This window comes from Bombus affinis, chromosome 11 (assembly GCF_024516045.1).
Source record: "Bombus affinis isolate iyBomAffi1 chromosome 11, iyBomAffi1.2, whole genome shotgun sequence".
In the NCBI taxonomy this organism is placed as follows: Eukaryota; Metazoa; Arthropoda; class Insecta; order Hymenoptera; family Apidae; genus Bombus; species Bombus affinis.
In genome coordinates, this window is record NC_066354.1 from 6,155,964 (window position 1) to 6,183,461 (window position 27,498).

Consider the following 27,498-nt stretch of genomic DNA (forward strand, 5'->3'; position numbering starts at 1 on the left):
TTAGACGCATTCCTCTTGCTATAGTTTATCCTGTCCGAAAACCGTTTGGTTTCCACCGAGGGGAAATATTTGACGTTCCCCTTGCCATTTTATCGCTATTTTACCCTTTTTCTGTTGACCATTCTGACTATTTATGATCTCGTCCATTAATCATTCGACGAAGCTCGTAAAAGAGAAATTAACTACTTGGCATTTTCGAGGGGTTGGAGTTCTCGCGTTGGTGTAAGGGTGGATTCGAATAAATGTTTTAGGTGAACGCAGCGGTGCAACAACCTGGATTCAAGAGGGTGAAGAGAGGCTATAAACCTCTCAGCGTGGATAATCTCGTGCCACCGTACCAAATGAGTCAAATGAATCCTGGTAATAGAGATCCGTCGGATCCATTCTTCCAATATCAATGGTACTTGAAGAACACTGGACAGAACGGTGGCAAAGCGAAGTTAGACTTGAACGTGAAGGCAGCCTGGGCTCAGGGTTTTACTGGAAAAAACGTTACCACAGCTATAATGGACGATGGTGAGATTCTACTTGGATATCTTTATTTTAAACTATTTGGATAATGGCGTAATAGTACCATTTATTAATTTCATCTTCTTATCGCTAACTCTTACTGCTACCGTATTTGCTGATCGTTTCGTTCCTTTGGTTCTCTTCTTTGTTGCGGGAATTTCTCTATTGCACCGTATTACATTTCGTAGCATTCTTTCCGTTTCGAGTTTTATCAGTCTTTCTATTTCTCTTATCGATTATATTTCCTTCACAGTATGTTATACAGTTCGACAGAAGTGTATAACATACTTGCTAAAACTATTTAGATATCACTTTAGATGTACTATTGGATTTTCACACTGGCATAGAAATGCAGCGTTTACAATATCACGGTGTAGTTTAAATTACGGAAGCGTATTATCACTATTTTACATATACATATTACACGTATTTTCTAGGTCATGTAGATACGGATACGTAGGACGATTTGGCGCGATTTAACGGGCATAATTTTAGCCCTGGCATCTGGAAATCTCATTAACAGAAAACGTTTTAACTTAAATTACGCGACGCATGAATGTCTTGTATTCCCGAGGTTAGTTGTATTAATTGCATGTCGACTAGCATTACTAGGTAATCAGTTACTGGTGCTATCGCGACATAGCTTCATTAATTATCGTTATACACTGTTTCCTCGTATACTCTGATATTCGTTTCTAATCTTTTGTGGAAAATAGTCTTCACTGGTATCGTGCAGAATAGAAAATAACTGGGTAGCAAATCTTGTTCGTAAATTCTTCTAGTCTATTTCCATAAACACGATAACAATGATACAATGTAATCGCTTTAGCAACATGCATATCGATGTACGCGAACGAAACACGAAGAGAAATCTGTATTTGGACTTCGTGGATTGATTGAATCGTACGTATCGTACATTGTTTCATACGGAGACGAGGGATTATTCAGTGATAGCCGATAGCTAGTGGATCAAAATCGATGTAACAAGCCCGGTTCTGTGATGATACATTCTGTGATGATCCTATCGCTCTGTTCGGTTATAAAATCACGAAACTCGACATCTCGTGGCTTTTTTATTCTTTACATCGCTGTAAACAATTTTTGGAAACCGATTCTCAACGAGTTATCGTTTTTGGATAAATAAGGATGTACCCGGATGGAGCGGCTTCATATCCGATTGGATTCTGTGCAAAATATTTGTTACTCGATATCGCAACGGTGTTCCACTCGCAAACATTGAACACACAGATATGCGTTTCCATCGTTTGCCTATGGATTTTCCTTTTTTTTCTTACTTTTCAACGATTTCTTGTTTTCTTTTTTTTATTTCCTTTTTTTAATGCGGCTGTTATTGGATCATATATCGAAGTCGCTACATTCGAATAAAAGTTGGGTTTACACTGGCAGTTGATGTATTGACTGAACGTTCTAAAAATACAAACTTCGTTTCGTGGTAAATAACAATTTCGCTACATCGCTGTTCGTGATATAGCAATTGAGCCAGTCATAACTTCACTCATCGACTTCTCCTAAGATAATAATGCATTTGCTGGTTGTCAGAAACTAAGCTCGCAACATAGTTAAACTAATGTGACAAAAAATAATTCATGTCTTTGCTTATCGTCCAATGAAAATTAAACGACGCTATAAAAACTTTTGTTATGACGTCCATAACTTCACGACTGAATTAAGTATAATTCTTTTACGATGTACTTACACGTTACAGTAGTAGAGAGAATATTTCATTTAAATGTTTCATAAGAATTGAATATGTATAGAAATTAAAAATGCTCGAGTATTTTGTTGCTTTTTCCGAAGAAAGAAGATTTTTCGCTATGAAAGAAGAATTGCCATTCTGTAAATAGCAATCGATAGTTCCTGATAGAAAGGCGTGTAACTGATGGCCAATCTCGATCGTTTATTAAGTCCAGAGCCTCGATATCGTCTCTGTTAAACTGTAATCTGGGATATCTCGTGATACAGCTTGTTAAAGATTTTAGCCTTTTACGGCTTTACCTCGGTTCTATCGATTTCGCCCGACAGTCATCGTTCGGCAAACATAGCGATAATATCCCGCCGTTAGCGTTGTCGATCACGCAATATTACGAGTTTAACGCCGCACGAAACTCGTTGATACTTTAGATAAACAAATTGCTCCATTATTTGGTTGACTTTGATCATTTCGCTCTAATCTTCCGGTAATCTGTTCGAATAAAGTGAATTGTATAATATTCGGCGAATAAAGCGTTGTTCCGTGGATTCAGAAGATTAACAATCAGGAATTTCATCGTTCGCGAGTCAATAGTCGTAGAAACTCCAATTATATCTCGTGTATGTTAAATCTATGGTACTTCATGAAACTTTTCGATACTCGAATGTATACATTTTTCTACGAATATCTATATCACATGGATTACACGAAAAATTTGAAAATTTGATTAGCAACGTATCGGTAAAATTCGAACTCAATCTGAATGGTTCACGATGATATATTAATTATATTTTACATTTTATTTTATTATTTTAAGTTATATTAATTAAGAAGTTTTAACGTTCAGTGGAACCAGCTTTAATCCCGTGTTATAAGACCATGGAATACTAACTCCGCGTTATAAGATTACAAAGTATTTCAGTCTTTTCCCTCAAACATGATATGTAAATATCTAACGTCGGAGAATACGCCAATGAAATCATAAAGTAAAAGGTCAGTCGTGTTGCAAGAGAAGCTTCACCTTTACACGGAACTCGGGCTTAAAGCTCTCTTCGAATGATTAGCTCGCGGAAACTTTTAATGGACTTGGGGTAATCTTGAGGTATCTCTAGTGTTTTCATTCCTTGGTCTACCGGATTACATATTCTATTTTGAAAACGTCGGTTCTTTATTTTTGTTCCAGGGGTCGACTACATGCATCCGGATCTAAAATACAACTATGTAAGTACGATCATTATACGTAAAAGAAGAAAGTATGGTGATTATTATACGTAACCGTGGTCCAAGCAAATACTCGGAACACATAGAAATTCGTTATAAAGTCGGTGTCTGAAAGGTTGAAAAATTGCGTGGAAGACCATTCTGTTTACCTTCCTTTCAACGCGTTTGCTGCCACATCTCGGTGGCGTTCTGTTGTAACCGCAACACATTCATAAGGTACATTAGCATATACTGAATTGCACGCGTTGAAATTCAAATCGAGTTCGTAACCATTTTATCACGACGAACGGGCGACGATAAAAATCCGCGGAGCGTCTATTTTGTGGCAGTCGTCGCACTGATGTCCTACCCAGGATCTACTCGAGCAGACGGCCATTGTTCCCTGGTATAACGTCGTTAATCAACGCGACGAGGTGTCTTTATCAGCGGTCTTTGTCCTGGGAAATGAAACCCGACCCAATGGAAAATCACAGGGAAACGTATCGCACGGCTTGGACAACACACTTTCAGATCTACCAGGGACAATTACGAACGTTTCGAACGTTTTAACTTCTCGGCTGTTGCGATTTGTTAGTTAAAATGCAATTATTACTACGGCGATATATTACAACTGACGAGAGAATATCAATTTTTCCCGTTTTAACGAGTGGAAATTCTATCGTCGTAGAAAGTTACAGCCGCTGAATCTTCAACGCACGCGATATATTTCACCATTTGCCACGCCACTGATGACGAATGTTAGACAGTCTGTTTTCAAACGTAGATCGTTTGTCGAAATCTGACGAAATTGCTCAGCTGAACTGAAATATCCTTCCGATTCCGACAACTCTGTCTTATTACGAAGCATTTACAAGAATCTTGAAGGCATCGATAGCGAGCATGTTTGCTGGCGTGCACGCGCCTCTAGAGAAACGTCGTTGCCTTGAAAGTTGAAAGATTGTCCGTCGAAGGCAACGACGTACGTGTTACGGAGAATAAACGAAGACAGAGGAGGGACATAATTTTTATTATTCGCGAAAGAACAGTCTGTTTTACGAGCTGTCTCGGCCACGAGTTTCCGAGTGAAGAAGTGTCTGGTACGTTCGATTCAGATCACGTAGCTTAGCTAGCTCCTCGAGATCTACTTGATGTCTTGCAGGAACAAGAAAGTCAGCGCGTTAAACGCGGTTAGTTAAAGAAGACGATAACGTGTGTCGAATGATGCTGAAGGAGAAGTTGAAGAATTCACGCACGGAAATTACAACAAATACTTGGCAGGTGTACTTTGGATAACAGCGACGTAGAATTATTTTGTTTCGCGGCGACGATGAACGCTCGACTTATGTGCTGGAATGTCGAGTTGATGTCGAATATGGTTAAAGCAAACAGTCAGCGGAGACGTTTCATGAATAAAAACAGCAGAGATGTCGTGAACATGTGAAGGGGGAAAAGATAATAAATGGGTGAAGTTTCTCAGGGGTTTTCCAAAGATCGGAGGCTGAAAGGCGGACGGACAATGCAACACCCACGTGTCACAGAGGCTCGTAGTCAACTTTATGAGGGAGGAGACAATAAGGGAGAAAGTTGGCTGGACGTTAAATGACAAAGGATGGAATTTTCCAGCATAAAAACCGGCAAACTAATTACCATTTCATCCTGATACAATGTTCATCGCGTCGTTCAACGTCGTCGGGGAATAAATTCGTAGATAAGAAAGAAGGAATTCGATGGAGCGAATTTAATAAAGTTTGCTCGAGTCCTTTTTATGACAGGAACGGCAATGAATTTGTCAGTATTAAGTTGGGCCATTATACTAAAACATCTAAAGGTTATGGAATTTTTATCAGTGTCATTCAATTAGAGGTTAAAAAATGAGATGATATGGAGGTAAAACGAGAGGAGAAACATGGGAGGGGATTGGGAAGAACGAAGGGATGAACTGAAGGGGTAGTTTTCAAGACGAAGATTAATAGTCGAGCGACGTTCTGTGGATACGAGAAATTTATGGGGTGTAAAATTAATAGGAAAGAATTTCCATGCTATGCAAATTATGTTGGTGGGTTCTGTGTTCGATTAATTGATGAAGCCAACAAGTCTAGTCATTTTTGTCGGAGATTTACTCTGATTTATCGTTATACAAATTTGCGAAATATTTTATGCGCGAAGAATTCCCTTGACAACGTGATATTTGTGAAGAACAACGAGGAGATTATCTATGAAATATTAGTAATATTTTTATCATGATAGAAGTGGCATAGCTTGCAAGAGCCGTGTAAAAGGAAGAGCTGACATGAAGAACATTGCAATGACAATGTTAAGAGAACTACTGCTTATCAACCTGGAGAACAAGAATTCGATTCTGAGTCAGATAAAATAAAATAATGTTATGATCTGATCGACAACATGGATGACAGTAAGAAAAGGATAATTTCCAGTCGATAACACCAGAGTACAATTTTTACAATGCGCAGTAAGTACATAGAAATAACAAATAGAAATTACAAAAATGAAACTTTCAGCAGTGCGATCAAATGAAAGTTACGTTACGAAAGAGCAAATAAGCGTATTTCCTTCACCTTTTCATCCATTAGAAAAGCTCCAGGAAACTTTCATCTTAAATAATATCGCTACTCAGACCAATACTGATTCCCTGGCGTGTTATACTTACCGATCGAATTGTCGTCGTAACGTATTTTTATTTCATCTTCTTAAAAAGAGAAAAAAGAATTGGCGTGGGATGGAAATCCGTAGGATGTCGATCTTCTATCAATTTTAAATTCCTAGAATGCTCCTTGTAATCAGGAAATAGGATACCATTTTCGTTGGAAGATTCAACGAAACTAAAGAAAAATCCTTCGTATGTTTTAGAACGCCAAAGCTTCTTACGACTTCAGCAGTAACGATCCTTATCCGTATCCACGATATACCGATGATTGGTTCAATAGGTGAGTAAAATGATGCAAAACCCGTATTACCGTGAAGCTGCAATCTATAGAGTGGAATTTTAACGAAGTTTACGGGATTAAATATTTTCTATATAAAGTACAACCGGCTATTTTTACTAACAAGATTAGAAAGGGGTTGGCCTTGGTTAATAATAACTTGAGAGAAACGCGAAAGCTCGGCACGATCGCGTAATTAATGATTACCGGGTAGCAATTAGCGTGGAAGCTGGGGTAGATGGTTATTAACGTTGGGAAATTGTTTCGAGTTTTTATTTCAACTCTATGTTGTTTTTCCACGGTGATTGAAGGTGACACTGGTCACCGAGAAAGAAGGCAAGGAACGGGATATCGATGTTGCAGCCGGGACAAATCGATGAAATTTTTTATTCGATACCGAGAAATGGACTTTCCGGTTAGCCAATCGAAAAGAACGGTCCTTTCTTCGGTTTTATATTTAAAGTTCATAGGAGGATCCGGTGAAACGGTGGAAAGAAACTGATCGCGTAGCTTCGCGCAAACGCCTTCTATATCACGACGAGGGAGACTAATGTATTTCTTTTCCAATTCCACTGGTTATTTTAATTTCACTTGGAGAATTATTTTCTATAATTTCCCTAGCATAGCTGTCGAGCGGTCGTATCTCTTACGTAAAAATATTTCCATGAACCCATCATTTATTTCCTGCGATGGCTTACGCAATCTTTTTCCAGCAATTTCTGCGAGTTCCTGCCGTTGACAAGAGCTTTCTACCTCGAATAAATACCGTGAAAAGCCTAATACGACGAGCGAACGGTTCTACTCAAAGCGTTCCTCGCCCAGCGTTCTTTAAAGTATCTCAGTAAGGGAATTTATCATACGAGTTGCCTATTTTCCATCGGTACTCGTCCTTCGAGATGAAACATTTTTCGTTTCTCAAATATCTCTCTGTCGAATCTTTCCCCTTTAACCTTTCCGCTTTGCATGTTTCGACAGAGAAATATGGATCTCTGTTCGAACAAATTCATCAAGAAAGAAATTCTAGACAATCGTCCACAACTCTATTAATGGTTCGCTGAATTTTCTAACGGAGCGGAGAATTTAACGAATCACGCTTCGTTTCGTATATTCAGCGAGCGTATCTATAATTCGATTCTTCGTTTAATCGAAGGAAACGAGTTTATTCAGCGAATAAACGAGGAATTGATTAAAACGCTTTCTGCACCGTCTCTACGAGAAATTTGTCAATCCGATGTGGCATTACACCATGACCTCGTCTTAACGTAATTCATCGTTCTTACTCTGTGTGCGCGCGTGTGTGAAAAGCTTGATGGAAAATGAGACGGGCGTTTCACGGTAATCGCCTCGATTCGGACGTTGATACGTCTGCGACAAAGTCGTTCATATCCTCTTTATGACGTGCACTACTCGATTTTATTGGCTCAATCAGAACGCTGTAATAAAGCTGGACGTTAAAACTTTCAGGAACGTGACGAAAGAGAATCGAGTGGGCGTGATAAAGCGAACGATAAAATCCGTTGGAACGTTTGCGTCGCGACTTGGACTCGAGAATCGCGAGATTCCACGTCTTTCCCAATATCTCCGCTGTATCGTGGTACGCGTGGAGCTTTCAGCAGTTCGCTTTCTGTCTTCTGAACGCTTCGTTTGCGCCTCCACTTACTCGATGCAATATCGTTTCGCGTGCTTTATCCGTTTGTCGTCAGCGAAACTGATAGTCACGCGGTATTGCTTTGAGGAATATTTGATCGGACGTTTTGTAGTTCCGCCCGTGTTCACGATAGATGGACTTTTAGAAGAGAAAATCAAAGATAGAATGTAAGTTGAGGAACGTACTGCATCCTTAAAATTGTTGTATTTAGAATCGAGAATCTCGCGAGAAGACGAGCCTGATCAAATTATGAATTTCATCAAACTTCTAACGAACGCTGTCTGTTCCCTGTAATTATTATTAATTTGAATTTTGCTTGATTAATTTCTATGATAAATAGCCGTGTCTCGGCTTCCCTGCTTTTTAGTTTAGTCGCACAGTATATTCAAAGATCGTCGTGACTTGTTGTTCCACTCGTCCTTTCGTTAATTACTTTGGGTGTAATTTAGCCCGCTTGGCTGAGATTTAATGGCGAAGACGTCACACGACAAATGATCGTTTAACCTTTGAAATGTGAATTAATTTGATTCGAATGAATATCGTTCTATAGCTCGAATCGAAGGGATACCATGGAATAGGGAATATTCATTTAATTTTCTTTTAATTAGAAAATGCAAAGGTTATAAACGGCAGTGGCATGTTATCACAGGCAATTGTAGACTGTCTTGGCCACGGATTGTATAATAAAACCGTATTTGTCGTGGCCCATTTGCGGTACCTCTGGCACCAGATGCACTTGTTCAGTTCGCAGCTGTTTCGACCCGACGTACAGAGCAATAAAGGCAGCTTATTAAGCGGTAAACGTTCTTGGTAATTTTCCAGCGGCAAATTTGCCGCAATAAAATTTTCATTAAACGTTCTTTCAGGTATCTACGATGGCGTTCCTTTGACTCTTTTTGAGTTCGCGACGCGAGTACGCTTGTGACGCGATCGCTCATAAATTCTCATTTAAGAGGATTGTATCCGTTTCGTGGCGATACGTTATTCATGATTGCGATGAACGAACAGGGAAAGAACTTTTCAAATATCGTGCATCGTTTGTTTTCATTTCACCTGCCTTGTTTCTTCACCAGTTTATTGCCTTCAGCGTTGCACAAGCAACGAGTAACTGAAGGAGGACTACCGCGTAGACGATTCGAAGGAGGAAAACGATATGAAATTCCTCGCTCTAACGTTTCTACGAACTTTGATAATCCAGACCCACGAACTAATCGAGTCTCTTCAATTCGATTTACACGCTCTAATCGCCGTTAATTATTCGATAATCGATACCCAGATTCCCAGCACGGAGGATCTGTAGTAAAAACATTTTCCCTGCCAAGCAGACACGGTGGATCTAATTAAAGTGTTGTTTTTCTTGAAAGCCACGGAACCAGATGCGCCGGCGAGGTGGCAGCAGCCCGGGACAACGGCGTCTGCGGCGTGGGCGTAGCTTACGACTCGAAAGTCGCTGGGATCCGAATGTTGGATCAGCCTTACATGACCGACCTGATCGAAGCTAACAGCATGGGACACGAACCTGACCTCATAGACATTTATAGCGCCTCATGGGGACCGACGGACGATGGAAAGACTGTGGATGGGCCGCGAAATGCGACGATGAGGGCCATCGTGCGTGGCGTTAACGAGGTGCGTATTAGTATCACGTTTTTTACCCTCTTTTACATCACCCATAGGATCTTCTTAGTGTCTTGAGAGAGACACACAGAGAGAGGGAGAGAAAGAGGGATTAACCCCCGTACCTTGAAACTTGTTCAATTATTTATCGCTACCTTCCAAACTCTGTAACCATAGAACATAGAGAAATATGGGAAAGTTTCTGGTTGAACAGATCTGTTATTTTATGTTGCGAAATAAATTTTAAAGAAATTTTAATCGTCGGGACACAGAGCGTAAAAGCACGTAAAAGAAAACAGTACAACGATAGGTCGTGTCTGTTTTTAACTTTTACATTCTTCCTGTGCAATCATCATGTGATTACATCGCTCATCGCTGTACGAATTCGCGTCACCATGGAATATACTAATTTGCGTTGTCGATGAGATTTTGGTAAAGAACGATCACATGATTGGTAAAACCGTTTGGTATCACCGATGAAATTCTGTTCGAATATAATAAATTATAGATCTGCTCGATGTCGTTTCGACACGTTTACTGTTCGATGTTGGTTTGAAGTTGGTTTTGGATTTCATTCTACGGTTGACGTTGAAACCGCGGTGACCTTTACGCGAGCCATCACCGCATAGCGTTCTGATTTCTCACGAGAGGGGACTTCAGCGCGCTCCATTTGAAACTTTTATGGAAACAGCGGAATGTAATTTTTACGTTGATAAACACACTGTGACAGCCGCTCCACCCACGATACGTGTCATCCATATTTCAGTAACGTATCGCTATTCAAGCAGGGCACACACAGAGAAACTTCGATTGCCGTGATTCGTTTCTATGATACGCAATCCGTTTCTGATATTGTATCTTGTGAGGACGAATGTTATCTAGTTGCTAGTTTCGAGCACAAAACGAGACGTTGGCAAATGGTATTAAACCAGGATCGGTTTCCACGGTGAAGTTAATGTGTTTTGTCGTCGTTAGTTAACCGACTGAATTTTCTTTGCCGGCTGAATACGCTGAAAATCATGTTGCAGTTACTTCGATTGCAATTGTTGTAACGAAGGTGCCTTTTGCCAACTTGTCGCCTAGAACTTTTAGTTTGCGTACGAAAATTACAATATTTCATTTGCAATTTATTTTTCAGTCAATTCGCGTTATTAAATTTTACTGAATTTCCACTGCATTCACGAAAAGGAATTTCAAAAATCGATTCAATTTAATCCGTTGCTATTTTTTGGGGACGAAATTTGTGATATTCCATTTGCGATTTATTTTTCAGTCAATTCGCGTTATTAAATTTTACTGAATTTTCACTGCATTCGCGAAAAGGAATTTCAAAAATCGATTCAATTTAATCCGTTGCTATTTTTTGGGGACGAAATTTGTGATATTCCATTTGCGATTTATTTTTCAGTCAATTCGCGTTATTAAATTTTACTGAATTTCCACTGCATTCACGAAGAGAAATTTCAAAAATCGATTCAATTTAATTCTTTATTATTTTTTCTCCCATCTGGATTCTACGATTTTACGAAATTTTATGAAATTGAATCTTCTTTCACATCACTGTACGATGAAATGTTTCGTTCGAATTATAGAGAACTCTTTTTCTACCTCCGATCTGTGTAATAAGCTTTTACGATGCATCTGCTGTTCCAACATATTTTTTTTTTAAATTGATAAAACACGTATTATTAATATTTTCAATAATGTTGCATCGCACACAACTTTTATTTTATATTATTTCTGCTTAATCTGATTTAACTCTCGCACAGTGAATATTTTATTTTATTGAATAAAGGGAAGAGTCGATCGAAAAAGCTTTTATCTCTGTATGATAAATAATTGTACTTATAAAAACAGAGACAAGAGATAAAATCATTCATATGATTGGACAGAGCAATAGTACAGGAAATATAACTTGGAAAGTAATAAACGTGAAATATCTGCATGAATCGAAATTGATTCAGCCACACGGCTTAAAGTGCCTAATAGATTTACTCTGGAATTCTAGTAATCTTTCGCGGGCAAAACTCGAGGGACTAAGTTCAACCTTTAGTGCTTCTCCATTTTACAAGTATATATGACGCAAGTTTAAGCTATGGTTTATGTAATTTACGCAAGCCATAGTATTTACGAGACGTTTCTACGACGTTTCTCATTTAACGATAATTCCACCGTGAAATTTGTTCTCGTAAAGAATATGTGTCTCCCCCTTTTATCAAAGTTGCTTCCTCTGTAGTTCGAATCACGTACTCCAGCAACACATACGGCAATTTCCAGGATACGCGTGTACCGTGTTCGCAGAGATTCCCGTGTTTTCGCTAAAAACGTTACGACATTTCAGCTTTCATATTTTCCTTGATATTTTTTTGATGCTTAGCATTTCCATCCTCCGTCGCTATTTATATTTCCCACGTTTAATTTACTTATCATGCTTTCCTCTGTTCACTCTCCTGACAATTTTATACGACGATTTAATTGCATAATTTTTATCGTTGTTCGGCCTGTCACAATTTTCAATATTTCACGAGTTATAATAAGTTTGAACGCTGTTCGTATGCAACTTCTGCCAAAGTTTCTTTTAATTACCAAATCTTTCTCTTCGTCTTCCGTCTTTAATCGAGAGAATTTGTTTTTCCATGGAAAGAAAGGTCAAGAGGTAATAAAGTTAATCCGCCAACTTCGTCTTTGGAGAAACGGTGTCCTAATTAACTTTGTAATTGCGCCGTGAATTTCTGACGGTCGTCACGTCAACGGAAGTCGCTCAGCGGTGCTTTCAAGCCGTCTGTAAACAAAGTATCCTTCGACTCCATCGATCGTTCTGCGTGAAAGCTCATGAATACATCCTTTGGTTCGCTACTATTCGTCAGAGTTTCGCGTATAGCGTTAATACCATCGAGTAATTAAAATTTTCCTCGACAGAACGTACTCGCGACATTCCCATCTTTTTCACCACTTCTTTATCAAGATCATCGTCCTATTTTAAGTTTGTATCGTGGGTGGCACACAGGATAAAGGCAGTACTATTTATCTTACAAGCAAAGTTATCGAGAATCCAAAAGAATTTTCGAACGTCGCGTTATACACGTCGTAGGTGGAATTGGATTTGTCAAGCATGTAATAAGTACGTGTTTCGAACTCTGAAGGGAGAACACGGAAGACGTGCTTCGATTTTTCCGAGAAAACCCGACTTGTTCGTGTTTCCGCAATTCCCATAAACCACGGACGAGTAGCCAATAATTGCTTCGAATCCAATCAGTGTCCACGTCATTGCGAACGAAAGCGTCGATAATTTTCATCCAAAAGACGGCGTAGTCGAGTAGACTTAATTACCGAGATAATGAAATCGATTCGTGTAAAAGCCACGGACGTAGCTTGCGATCACTTTTCTCCATCACGATAACTCTAACTGTGTAATTTAGAGGCAAGGATTAGACAGATTCGAAGAAAAGCATCTGGATTCGTATTTATTGCCGTCGATGGCTCGCGGCGATCATTAGATTTGGAACGCAATTACGAGAATCGGAACGAGATGTTCGAGGACTCGTTGGAAGCTGGAACGTCGATCGACGCGTAACTGTTTATCGTACTCGTAGCGTGAACGTGACTACTACTAATTAGCCGAGTAATTCATTTCATCGAATCTCGTATGTTTATTTGTATTGCGCTCGTTCTCTTGTCGCAAATTAGTTTGCTCTCGTGTTTTCGGATTATATCGAACGAGCAAGCGCGTATTAAAAAGCACGCTCGTCGAGTCTTAATTAATTTCCATCGAACTTTTCCAATTGCTCGGCAACTTTCATTTTCCAATTACGCCACGCTATGACGATCTTTCGCTGAGAACGACAGAAGCATCGATCGATAAGTGTCAAGATCCGTTCTGTTCACGGATATTTCAGGGACCACGTCTCCCGTTTCGGAATTTCCCCTTAACAACCAGTCGTCACACATTCGATTTCTGACAGGTTGTTACGCCCCGCTGCCAGCCAATTGGGAGCGGAAGTTCTTCGGGGACGTAGCTGTCGACCGAGAAATAAACTCCAAGTGTACGCGTTTCTCCGCTACGATCTTCGATCTTCGTTATATTTGAGAAATACTCTTAAGAGGAAATACTACTGGTCTCTTAAATTCCAATAAATCGAGAAACTTCATCGTTGTTCTCGCGGAAGTGGAACGTATGGCAATTTTACTTGCGAGATATTTGTCAAGAAAGGATTAGATCTGCGAAGAAAAATGAAAAAGACGTAACAGCATGTCCCAAAAATTAACATCTTTCTTGCTTTTCTTTTAAAACAATTTATAACGCTTGTGGAATTAGTCTTTCACGCGTGTCAAGATATGGTAACGGATGGATGCATGAAACTAATTTTTATTCGCTGACTTTTTCACTTAATTTTAAACGCAAAGTGTCTTTGTCGTTAGAATTAAATTTAACTTTATACGGAGCCCGAGAAACCGCGTAACGAGGAGTAACAGAGCCGAGTCATTATAATTTTGGCAAAACAACTTGAGCGTCATTTAAATGAGAATTTAAATTGTCTATAAGTTAACAGAGATTTTACACGTTTAACGTTTGGTAAACTGGATATACCTGCTTCACAGGGTCGAAGAGGATTAGGTAACATTTACGTGTGGGCTTCCGGTGACGGCGGTGAAGAGGACGACTGCAATTGCGATGGTTATGCAGCGAGTATGTGGACTATTAGTATTAACAGCGCCATCAACGACGGGCAAAACGCTCATTACGATGAGAGCTGCTCGAGCACTTTGGCCTCGACGTTCAGCAACGGCGCTAAGGATCCTAATATTGGAGTAGTAAGTGGCATGAAACGTACCACAGACTGTGCGAGCTTGCTCGGAATTTTAGGGGATTTTTAATGGATTCGTGAGATTCGAGGGCTCTAACGATTTTATGGGATATACGTATAGAACTAGGGTATTTTACGGGAAATATGTATAGAACTGGGATATTTTATGGGAAATTATGTATAGAACTGGGATTACGGAGGGTCTTTAGACGACGTTAATGCCTCGAACTTTCCAAATATTTATGAATTTTGAAAGTCTTATAGACTTAGGATAAGAATCAGAGGATAAGACGAGAACTTTGAAGAGTTTCGAGGATTATCGGTTTAAGTATTGCGGAATTCGTTGATTCGTTGTAGAACATTAGAAGATTCGACGTTCAATATTCTTTTTAACAATTTAACAGCGCGATTATTGTATAGAAAGTTTGTATTTATCCTTCGAAACGTGTCAAACTTTCGATTAATTTTCGACAATGTTTCTGATATAAAGTTTCCTTAGAATCTTCGATATTTTTGCGAAACGTTTGCAACGTGCCACCACCTCGTCATACACGAAGTTACAAGCCATGTTTGTGGAATTTGCTATTCGAGTTGCGGCCGAAGTCACGATAACGCAATTTCGCAAGTATCTGGAACACGGCAGAAAGAATTCCAGCTTCGCGGAGCAAATACGCGAGAACTCAAGTAAAAATAAGTTAATTTCGTGAACACGAGCCAAGAATCTTGTTGCTCCGCTGGTACGTGCGACTTGAATGAACCATGTTAACTTCTCGCAGACATTTCCCGCGTTTCTTTCTATATTCTCTTATCAAACACACCTTACAATTTTCACACTTGCTTTATTATATTAATATGTTCCCTCGTGTAGTAAATCAACGCAAGACGAAACAGCGTTGAAAGTCGTGTTCATTGTACGAAGAAACAGTGATTCAGTGATTCTTATTTTTCGACGTACCGCAGCTTGCACCTACTTGGAAAATTGCTTTGTTCCCGGTCTGTTAGTTAATGACCAGACAAAGGCCACTCTCTAATTAGAGTGGATAACAGTGGCAGTTCGTGTTACCTCGGTCTCAGGTCACCCGATATATATATCTGCGTCTTCCGATCTCACGAACCTTCCTTTCAGCGAATGATGTTAAGATTTAAAGAAAAAAAGAAGAAAAGAAAACGAAGAAGGAAGTCGACGAAACCGGACCTTGGTCACAGAAATTTATCTATTTCTAAGAAATTTATCTATTTCTAAGAAATAGATAAATTGACCGAGGACGAATATCGTATTTCGGCTGGGAAATATCAACAACCATCGATGATCGTAATACGATCCTTCTTGTTCCTGCTCGCGAGATGGACGAAAAAACGAACTGGCGAATTGAAAGAAGGAGCTGCGAAATTGGGATAAAGATCTATGTAGGAAGTATAATATCGCATAACGAGGTATAAATTGCCGTCGAGCAACGTGTAGGCGTAAGCACACACGAGGAGAAAGCTCGTCAATTTTTTACAGTTCACTCGGCGCACGATAAAGGGTATAAGTCACATCGTAAGAAGGCTCTCGTCGAAATTTTATTCCACGGCTCGACAAGGCTGGTTCGTTTTACCTATTAAGTGGGAGGAAGTTAAGATAAGAAGTTTATGAATGTATCATGGCAGGATCAGAGGGAATTACCTGTTTCAACTCCTGCGCTGCATTTTTCCAGCGTTATTACGGTGCTTAGCGTGGCCACTTTCAACGCAGCAGTAGATCACGCTAGTCCAGGGAATTGAGGAGCATCCTGCTGAAATAATATGGGCGAAATGCTGGCTGGGGAAATAGAAGAACTCACGGTTGCTCAGCAGGAGCGCGACGTATCCCCTGATAAATAGAGGCGTCTTCGTTTAAAAGGCAGGAAAAATGTCGTCGGTGCGTAAAGGCATGCGAAGGTTGAATTTAATTTCCTGTTAGCTTTACGTGGGTCTTTCTGTGTGATAGACATCCATTTGAGAGAAAAATTATCACCAGTTGGCGACGAAAGTGTTTATCGTGAAGCGAACACCGCATCTGAGCGCGAAGGCGTGTTTTGTTTTACAGTTTTATCACTCGCTTCAGCGAACGAAGAATTGCTTATAGAACATATAAGAAAAGGTGCAAGTTTTTCCATCGTCTATCTTAAAGTAAGAATTCTCGAAGCTAGCCCTAAGTGTATACACAATTTGAAAGTACTCTCCAGAGTAACTATCGTATAAAACTCCTAGATGGTTACCTACTTTCAGAGGCGAGGAACAGCGACGAAGAGGGAAGATGATCGCGAACTGGAATGAAATTTTGCCCCGGCACGGTCCTTATTATTCGCGCAGCAAAGACGAGATTAGATGGTTAGTCTGATGGTTAGTCGTGTCGAGACACTTTGCGCTCGTTCAATCTGAGATATCTTGCTTATGGGATGTTCGAAAATTATAGATCAACCTGGGCTTTTGCGACTGGTTGACGTATTCTAGGAATTGGGACGAGAGAATAGGTATTCGATACGAGGACATGGACACACACTATCCTCCAGAGACGTTGGATCGATATGCAAAACGTCTCGAACAAGATGGGATATTAAACCATATCTTCGCCTACTTGCACATGTCAGCTGAAAGAAAGGCTGTTGGCGGAAGCGCAACTCGCGAGAAGATCGTTTTCATCGCCAGGGATTAACGTGGACGAGAAATTCCTGTCCTTAGCTCATGAAAGCTTTTTTGATCTGCTCGTAAACTTTATGCCGCTGCTTTATGGACGCTCATCGTTGATAGATCCTCTGGTATGGAAGCTTCCTCTCGTGAAAAGGAGGATTGCCGCTGTTATTCGTGGTTCCTTTCTTTTATTGGCTCAACGAGAGCGATCCTCGTGAATAGCAGTCATCCCGTAACAAGAAGCCACGTAGAATGGCAGAAGGAGCGAACAGGTGTGATTCGAGGATCCGAGTATATCGCTAAATCAAATGGAGAAATGTATCGATCGTTTGAATTTATGAAACAGGAAAATCGAACGAGCTCGTCATTTCATAAAGATGAAAAGCACGGAAAGAGGCAGAAGAAGAGAACAGATGCGATTCGAGAAACGAATGCACCGTTGAGTCGAATAAAAGATACTGTTTGATGTTGCCAACCACTTCATGAAGCACACTCGAGAGAAATCGATATTTAAACGCGAAAGTTAACGAAGGAAGTTTACGCCGACGTGGTCGAGGACGAAACGCGAGTTCCATGATAACAAGACTCTGTTTTCGATAATCTCGTATAAACTGGTTGTTAACAAAGTGTTACGTCGTTTCGTTCACAACACCCATATCAGCGGTGAGCATGTTCCTGAATAGATTTTGCCCTGGTTCCTGAACGTTTTTGCGCTCGATAGCCGGGATTTTATGGATGAACACGGCCGCTCGGATTTCCTGCACTCTCTCTCTCTCTCTGTACCATGAAAATTTCACGGTTGAGCGAAGGAGAAAATAAAGGAGAGAAAACGGTTGTGGACGCCCATGGCACGGATTACACGGACCACTTTCAAATAAGATTTATTCCAATGCCGATCGTCTGCGCGTTAAGTGAAAGAAAGGGATTACTTTTTTATTTCGATTCAATCGATTCTTTTCACATTTACTTTTTTCTTCTTCTCCTTCCAAATTGTATCGCTGTATTTTAAACAATTCAACGTAGCATGCGAAGGTATTTCGCGCGCTTGTAAAAACATTTTATAAAATTTCAGTTCTTACAAGGAATTGCCGGAACTATTAATTGGCAGGACTATTTAGAAATGGTTGATTTTTTAATTACTCCACCAAACAAGGATGTGCTTAGTCTTAAGCGGAGGTTCACTGAAACGATTATCGGCGGATATTTATAGCAACTTTATCGCGGTTATGAGCGCCATCGGACGCGAACTTTGAACGCGGAAACTTTCTCGATATACGCGGAACACGCGCGATTGCACTCGAGGAAATTACAACGTTTGGAAATAGAACGTTTAATTCCTTCTGTACCAGTTGCCACGTTCAATCTTCTAAAACGATCCACGTTTTTTACGATCGTTCCGAGTCGAAACTATTCCCATATAATGGCAGTGTACGATACTCGGATTAGCTCGTACGCGATTCAACGTTCTCGTGTGCTCCGGTCTCGCTTGGAAACGTAAAAATAGTATGCTGCATTGTGAACGACGAGCCGAGCGTCGAGAAGGGAACCCGCTAAAAGAGCATTCAAAATTCCATCGCTTAAAATCTTTGGGGTAACAGGCGCATGACAAACTACGTACGTGAATACAGAGGACGCTTTGAAAATGTAATTACAATTAAAACGTGCTGTAGGACCATTAAAATGCAAATAACAGTTAAAGTACGTTCTAATTTCAGCCGGTAAATGAGAAAAAGAAAGAGAGAGAGAAAGCGGTTACTGACTTGCAATTGCATTTAGACGATATATTTTCCTTTTCTTTTTTCCAGGCCACCACTGACCTTTACGGCAAATGCACGACGACGCACAGCGGAACCTCAGCCGCTGCACCCGAGGCTGCGGGAGTGTTTGCACTTGCCCTCGAAGCCAAGTAAGTGCGCCAGTCAATTTTAATATTATGTCGAAGAATTCTTTGATCTCCTCTCGCCACAGATTGTCCTGTGTATTATATATCCTTGCAGTGATATGATATACACAGTGATATATATTCTTACGTATTTTACAGAGCTTGCAACAAGGTTGCAACTGGTACCACCAGATAACTTGCTTTTAATCCGAAGGAAATTCGTTCATTAGCAATCGTGTGACGTAAGTTTTTAAATACGCATTTACATTGCTGTTCGAACATAGCCGGACACTTTTTCCTTATCTTTGATATTAAGTAATTCAGTCAGAAAATTACGAATAAAAGAACAATGCAAAATAAATAAATGCGAATAAAAGAGCAATGATTTCGACGTTTGCGGCGTATGATTTATGCAAGTGTTTATAACGAGACGTTGTAACGACGAGATTAATTTTTGATAGTTAGCGTTTTCTCGATGATTTCACGATTCAATTCACGAGCATTCTCGAGCTTGTACTTTACGCTTACAACTACTCACGGTAATTGGCAAGCTCGATCGATGTTTTAGAAATAAATTTAGAATTATTGATCGAATCTTAATTGCAAAACATTTTCTGCTCGTTTATATTTAACGTTTAATTTGCATATTCAAATTTCGCTGGCGAACGGAAATAGATAGGCGCTTACGGCTGAACGAGAACGATACGGGCTCGGTATTTTCGCGATACTCGTTTTTCTATTAAGGGAAATAGGGTAAATGAATGATTAACCGCGCTGTCGAGCAAATAAATTTTACACGAATATCGACGATAAAGCGATGTGAATTAGCAATTTCGATAGCCATCGACGCGAACGCTAACCAATGGGTGTTAAATACCGAAGATACTTCTCCATCAATGGTGACGTGGATAGATAATTAGCAATAACGTTAATTTGTATCTATCATTGTGACTCTGTTATACGCGTATAAAGAGAATTCGCAAGTAGAGGGCAAAATTGCTATGCAACATACGAATAAATTATGATATACGTCATATAAATTTCGAAAGCACGAGCAGCGACAAAGTGCGAGAAAAATAAGTAATATTAATATTACTACAATATTATACGTAATAAATAATATTATTATAATTTGTACCTTGATCGTAACTCGCGTTAAGGTTCAACTGTCGTGCAATCGCACGAGGGATCGAAAATACTCGACGTGAATGAACTGTAAAAAATATAACAAGAAATTTATGGCGAAGGAAAGAAAACAGGAAAAGGGTCGAACGAAATATGAAGGTTAAACGGCAGAGAGATAAAAAGTGCGTCGAGTAAAAGAAGATGGGAAAAAAGTGGTAAAAGGGCGTGATGTAAAGGAAAGCACGGAAGGGTAAAAAAAAAAAAAAAAAAAAAAAGAAGAACCGATGTCAAACAACGATGGAAGAGGTAAAAGGTATAGTAAAAGAAAATGAAAGAAAAACAGAAGTAGATTGCAAAACTAAAAGTATAAAATAGAGAGGAAAAAGTGCGGTAAAAACAGAAATCGATTAAAGATAAGAGAAGTTGGTTCTTATACTTGAGGTGAAATCGATATTGTATAAAAACGCGGCAGGAAATGAAATGATTTAACGAAATGAGGAAAGATAAGATAATTTAAGGAATAATTTATTATTTCGTGATATTATCGTCGCACTGCAACACCCGTAATAAACTGCAATTTAGGAGAGAGCCATTCAGCTGTAAATTATCACGCTATACGCTTTGAGACTTTTTGTAGCTGCATCAGCGTGAGAGTGATCCGAAAGCACTAAAAAGCGGCAAGTACCATCTGCCTGAAATACGATGCAGCTTACAGTTTTATCGTTCGTTCAGTAACGAACGATATTGCAAATTGTGACGTAAACGACGCTGCGTAGGTATCGCGTTCGATATGAAATGTTTAGCATCGCGACCGATAAAAATTGATGTAATCGCCCTACTATAGATCTGTAGAGAATTTTCTACAGAATTATAGCTATCGCACATTTCCACGTACGAGATTTAGACCAGATCTTGTTGTATCGTATTTCTTGAAAATTTCGGATCAAATATCGTTGATCCGTTCTACTGGGAAATCACGAGTCGATAAGAGCAACTAAAAGGAAAGGAATGCTTCGAAATACTCCGGGTGAGAATGTACCTGTAGGCATGAATGAATCGCGATAATTTCGAGAAACGATTGTTGGAAACGACAGCGAGGATAAATTCCAACTTATTCAAAGGGGTAATTGGGCCGCGATTCAAACCGAGCGCTGGTCGTTGGGAGTCGTGAAAATTGAAAAACAGAGCAGCAGCTTACGGAGAGCAAAAGCTGCGCTAATGGGGGCTCCGTGTTTCGTCGAACGCAGTCGGTGAAACGTGACCTAGTAACAGGGGATATGACGTTGAAAGGCCGAGGTTTAATGCACCACGCTGTCTCTTCGATACTCGCGTGCTTTCCGAGTCCTGTGTTTTCTTGTCGCAGTTCCTTTGATCGTCCACTGATACCGGCAAATATCGATTCCTTCGCAAATGGTTGGTTCCTCGGCAAATGTACCGAAAATGTTTCTCTTCCTTCCCCTAAATTTGCTACAGACGTTTTTACCGAACGAGTTCCGAAGAATTTCCTACAGCAGCGCGCTCGATAATTAATCGGACCAAGTCAGTTCAACCTATTCGTATTTAATTGAACGTGTGATTTTCTTTTGTTCAATGTCCACAAGCTTATTAGTGTTACGAATCTGTCGATGGAAGATCAAAGAGTTTTTAATAAATTTTATAGAATCGAATATAATTATGTAAAAAAAGAGAGGCATACAATGAACCATTGATTCTAATTTCAGTCCGCAGTTGACCTGGCGTGACGTACAACACTTGACGGTCCTAACGTCGAAGAGGAATTCGCTGTTCGATGCCAAGGGAAGGTTCCATTGGACGATGAATGGAGTTGGTCTCGAATTCAATCATCTTTTCGGTTACGGTGTATTGGATGCTGGAGCGATGGTCGCTTTGGCGAAAAATTGGAAAACTGTGCCGCCACGGTATCACTGCGAGGCTGGTTCGGTGCTCGAAAGTCAGTGAGTATTTTCGTGCTGCTATCGATTCCGCCTCAGGGGTTCGTAACTAAGAGGGGTGGAATGCCTTGTCCTTTTCTATTTCCCTGCTCGAGAGTCAAACACCATGTAGATTGAACAGTGAACGCTTACTAAATTATGATTCGTGGATGACCGAGGTATCGATTTTGGCTTCCTTGATTTCCTCCTGTAGGGCGTTATATTCTGCTACACCCTGTCTACTTTAGTGTACATTAATGTTATTTTTCTGTTTAACGCGTTTTTCCTGCATCGACGTTTCTCATCGGGACACGTTTTCCTCGATAACCTTTTCCCAGGGAATTTGCTGTAGCGTTTAAGCTCCTTCGCTAGTTCGACGACGAACGCCCGTCAATTTCCTTTTCAGGGAAGTGACAAGCGATCGATCGATTTTGTTGAAAATAAAGACTGATGCCTGCGCCGGTACCGAGTACGCCGTCAACTATCTGGAACACGTGCAGGCCGTCATTTCCGTGAACGCCACACGCCGAGGTGATCTGGAGTTGTTCCTAACTTCTCCCATGGGAACTAGGTACGTCGACCAGTTTCGTGCAGGCTGTCGAACGTTATGTCCTAAGATGGTTCTAAGATTTCCAGCTGAAATGTCACAGTTAACGAAGAGATCGGTTTCAGATCGATGATCCTTAGCCGAAGGATAAACGACGACGATCACAGAGATGGCTTTACGAAATGGCCTTTCATGACGACTCACACCTGGGGAGAGTATCCTCAAGGCAGTTGGTTGTTGGAGGTATCGAAATGAAAATTTCAGTTAATAAGTTTCAGTTAATTAATGGTAATGAAATTATAAAGGTTAATATATTTTAAACAGTCGATAAAGCTAAATTTCTTTCAGGTGAGCTTCAATACTCAAACTCCGCAACACGGTTGGTTCAAAGAATGGACCCTGATGCTGCATGGCACCAGAGAGCCCCCTTACACTGGGCTTCCGGCGGCTGATCCGCACTCGAAATTGGCGATCGTGAAAAAGGCCCACGAGGAGCGATCGTCAGCCATGTAACGACGATCCTGAGGACCCTAGATACGTTCATATCGAGAGATGTTCACGCGACTAGTCTTATTGTTTAAGGATCTCATTTGTACAGGCGATGGAACAAAATTCGAGCGCAATCACGCTGCGTTTTCTTAATCGTTCGTTGGTTACTTGTATGAAGAAGCTTCGTATATGGACAATTCTGATCCCTGATATCGCCAAGTTACGTTAGAATTTTAAGTTTGAACAGTTACGTTCCTTGCGAGCATCCCTGTGATATCGTGTATTATTTATGCCTGAGTAATTTATCTTGTTGTGATATCGTTGTGATATCGTGTATTATTTATGTCTGAATAATTTTTCGTCGTACTACTTATTATCGTTGTTTTTATCTTTGTGATTAATTAGAGTATTTATTAGAGGCGAACAACATGCGCGTTTATCGATATCGTGTTCGACTTCTTTCGATGATCTCTCGTCGATATCTTATTTGACACGATTCGTTCAACATTAAAAACTAATCTAGAAATTATGAAGTTGACATCTATATAAATTACGTTTACTGTTCATTTCCGAGTAATCACTGCTGCGTGAGCATTCGAGGAGACTAAACGAAGTTCGACGGCTAGGGAAACCGACGATTTCAGTTTCATTCCACGAGGCATGTCCTTTCGCTAACGCAAAGAAGCAAGAAGCATTGAATATCGAACAAAATATCGAGCAAACTATCAAACAGAATATTGAACAAGATATCGAACAAAATATCGAACAGTATTGATATACGAAAGGTATCCTCAAATTTAAGAACGCTATGCCAAAGAGTCTCAATTGGGAACAATAATCATTTGGAATTGACCTCGCAACTCGACGAGCCCGTCCGTATCCATTTATTACCAATTAACCATTGAATTCGTAACTGTGTTTTAGCGCGTGTCGAGTTGGGAGGGATTACGAAACATGGAAACGAGCAGACAGGAACAATGACGGTCCACGCGTGTCAACGTTTGCGATTTTCCCTGTAAGATTTTTTCGAAAGCATTTCACGAGCATTTCGAAAGTTTCTCCAAGGATACGAATATTTTGGATGATATATCTAATCGTAGATTGTTAGATCTTCGACTATATATACGCGAATTTCTCAAGAAACGAAACATTACACCGATTAAGCGACTCAAGCATTAAATTACTCGATCTGCATGCAGAACTTTGAACAGAGGGTTACGTAACATTTCGTTTCTTGGATCTGATTTTTTTATGAACGACCCCGTCAGACTGTTCTTTTTATCGGTAAGATTTTAGCGCGCTTCAGATGTTACTACATCTACAAATTTCCTATTCCGATCGTCAGACATTTCTGACGAGTAACAAGTTTCTAACGAGTATTTGCGCGAAGCGTACTTATCTGTAACTTATTCACCCTTGAACTTACATATCCACGAGTGTCGAATCCTCCACACGACGCACAGCGTACTTCCGATAATAAGGATAATTTTTTACAAAATTTATCGATAATTCGCCAGACGAGGAACAACCGCGCGAACAATGACCGCGGAAAGAGATACACTATATAAATATATATATCAGTAGCGAGTCGAAATTCGAGACTTTCTCGTTAGTATAGAAAATTCTTAACTATACGTAGAAGCAGAAGAACACAATGCCGGTTCGACGTTCGCACGCATGGACCAGTTTGATTCGAAGCACGCAATCGATCCACTTTGTCGCACGCTCTTCTTAATTTATTATATCGCGTTCGATTGTATTTCTCTGAGAACGTTCCAAGTGAAACGGTGTTCTACTTTTTAGGAGGCGATTGGCCGGTTTGCTTATGCTATTCGCTGATACTGTTTTGTGATTTTTCCATTATTCCATGTGCTTTTTGTAAGACGAACAAGAGATTATTTCGCTAGGGCGCGTATCCGCTAAATGCTCCCTCCAGATCGGCAGACGTTTCGTGACTTTACGAGGGAAAAACAAAAAAGTCTCGTCGCCAGGGACATCCATCAGTATTATACGATCGGCCGACGATTGATTACCAATCGAGGAAACTCTTGCAAGTTTCGTTATTATTAACTACACCGACGCCTCTTGTCGGCTAGGGGATAATTGTAAGATTGTTTCAGATCTACGTATATATATCAATGAGAAGGAAGACTCGATGGCGCGATTGGGATTGCGTGCGTTCACGTTTCTACGCGTTTTCGCGACCGTGGCCACGAGGTTGGGCTCCCAATCTCGCCGCAGACTCTTCCTCCAGAAACGTTCTATATATTTACACGATCTCTGTGTGTGCTCGTATATAAAGGAGCCTCTTGTTTTATTTAAGAAACGTGTAATTCAGTAACGATCGTAGAATGAGACTAATCGGAGTGGAAGGCACAGCTGTTAATTAACAACGAGCGAATTATCCACAGGAAACATGCACCTGCTGTACTATATAATGACGCCGAAATATAATGTCAACTTGCTCGCCGGTGCTCGCCGCACTGCACATAAACGTTTGCCCGAAGAATTTTAGGATTCCCGACCTTGCGAACGCGAAGGAAGGCGACGCGCAGGTTAAACGAAAGGATAGAAAAGAGAAGAATATTATATAGAAATCAAAAAACAAAAAAAAAAAGTATATGAAAAAAAGAAATGATAAAAGACGAGTAGATACTCTAGATACGTAGAGATCAGAGAGTTCGAAAGTTGCGCATAAACACCGAGGAAGAACATCAACAGAAATATACATATTATATAGTTGAAGTGAATTTAATTAATCTTATTCTGTACGTGATGTAGGTACGTGGATGAATAAAATCTTTATTTTTTGGCCTGCATCGTTTTTATATGCTGTACCCGCGATCCATTCACGTCGCCGCCTCCTCATCCAAGTTGAACGATTTCTGGATAATCGTGACTCTTGCCCGCTTCGTTTCTCTTCATTTTTATTCTTATCACGAAGACTTGGATCAGCCAATAAAACGTTACGATCGATTCGGACCGTTCTTCCGTTCTCTGTCGATCTACGAAGGAATTTTCTTTCAGTTTTCAAGAAACCATCGAATCAAGACAAACACCGTACAAGATGACGTTGTCCGAAGGAGGAGAACAGATTCTAATTGCATCAGAACTAAGTAGAATATCTCGTATCGACGTAGCAAAGCTTCGGATCCCAGTTAAAATCGTTTCTTTTCAAACGTACGGCTTCGCCGCTCGGATCTATATCGATCAGTTTCGAGTTTCGCAAGTTCTCCCGGCCCTCAGCCAATGCCAGTGACGTCCACGCGCGTGCATAATTCATCGTCGAGGTCCACTTCCTGCAAACTTGTTCCAACCGTGTCCTACTACTTTCTGAATTAGCGGCAATCGAGGAAGAAATAAGTAGATTGTATCGCAAGTAAAATTGTCTGAAAAGTTTCTTTCGTTTCATAAGGTGATAATAGATGAACAACAATTTCTGTTTTATATTATTTTATTGACTTGGGTATGATCCATTTTTATTGTTACGTTCGTGCATAATTCAATAAACTAATATAAAACAAAAACCATTGTGCGTCTATTATTTCCTTATAAAAGGAAAGAAACATTTCGGACAATCTAACACATAGACATGTATCATGCGTGTTCATGATCATCTAAAGAAATAAGAAATCCGATGGTTTGAAGATTTTTTCTTCTTTGAGGATAATTCCACAATTCTTGAACAAGCAATTCAAAAATCCCTTGCAGAAGATCCCATAGTCCTCGACATTGGCAACGATTCCGCAATAGTACGAAATTTAACGCATAAAGTAAAGCTACTGCACTGATCGACGATACAAAAGAAAATTACAATTAATCCATAGAAAAGTACGAATATATGTTTCGCGTTAAATCGGCAAAAATCAATGCGCGGTGTACGTACAATGGGTACTTCCATAAGTAAAACGATTTTTCTCAGAGTAAAGTTCAAAACAATGCGAGTAGTTGTATACTATCGGAGTTTGAAAAAGTTGCAATAGAAAACTTCGCAGGAAAAGACAGCGAATTATAAGAAAAAAATACAAGAAAATTCATCGTTGATCGATTGCCAATTAGCAGGTAATTTTTCATTTTCATCTGGTAATACGTAAATCAACGACTCTGCGTTGCTTACAGGGTGATCCAATATAAAAAAGCAAATAATCGTACCATAGACAAAAGAAACGAAATGCTTAGACGCTGAGAAGACAACTGTATCGGCTAATCAGCGGGAAATCGAAACCGAAGATAATAAATAAAATGACGATATCTGAGGACACAACGAAGATTAAACCAACGTGGATATCGAGCGCACATCTGGAGTACAGCTACGAGAGGAAATTAAAAGTGCACGATCGAAATTATCGAGAGTGACGCTCGATGCAGTATGGTAGGCGAGAGAAAACGACGTAGAAAACACAGAATAAACTATTTTTTTGTAACTGTTGAAAAATACC

The 27,498-nt window shown here is 40.0% G+C and overlaps 1 protein-coding gene across 1 annotated transcript in view; it reads left to right on the forward strand.

Annotated features, from left to right (window-relative positions):
- The window catches only part of LOC126921960 (neuroendocrine convertase 2-like), a 38,742-nt gene extending 12,866 nt beyond the window's left edge, over positions 1 to 25,876 (forward strand). The window contains 10 exon segments of the mRNA XM_050734057.1: positions 252 to 516; positions 3,405 to 3,442; positions 6,290 to 6,366; positions 9,376 to 9,640; positions 14,228 to 14,440; positions 18,891 to 18,991; positions 21,814 to 22,047; positions 22,430 to 22,594; positions 22,696 to 22,813; positions 22,919 to 25,876. Coding sequence (XP_050590014.1) covers positions 252 to 516; positions 3,405 to 3,442; positions 6,290 to 6,366; positions 9,376 to 9,640; positions 14,228 to 14,440; positions 18,891 to 18,991; positions 21,814 to 22,047; positions 22,430 to 22,594; positions 22,696 to 22,813; positions 22,919 to 23,083 — 1,641 coding nt within the window. The 3' untranslated portion in view covers positions 23,084 to 25,876.
- The last annotated feature ends 1,622 nt before the right edge of the window (positions 25,877 to 27,498 follow it).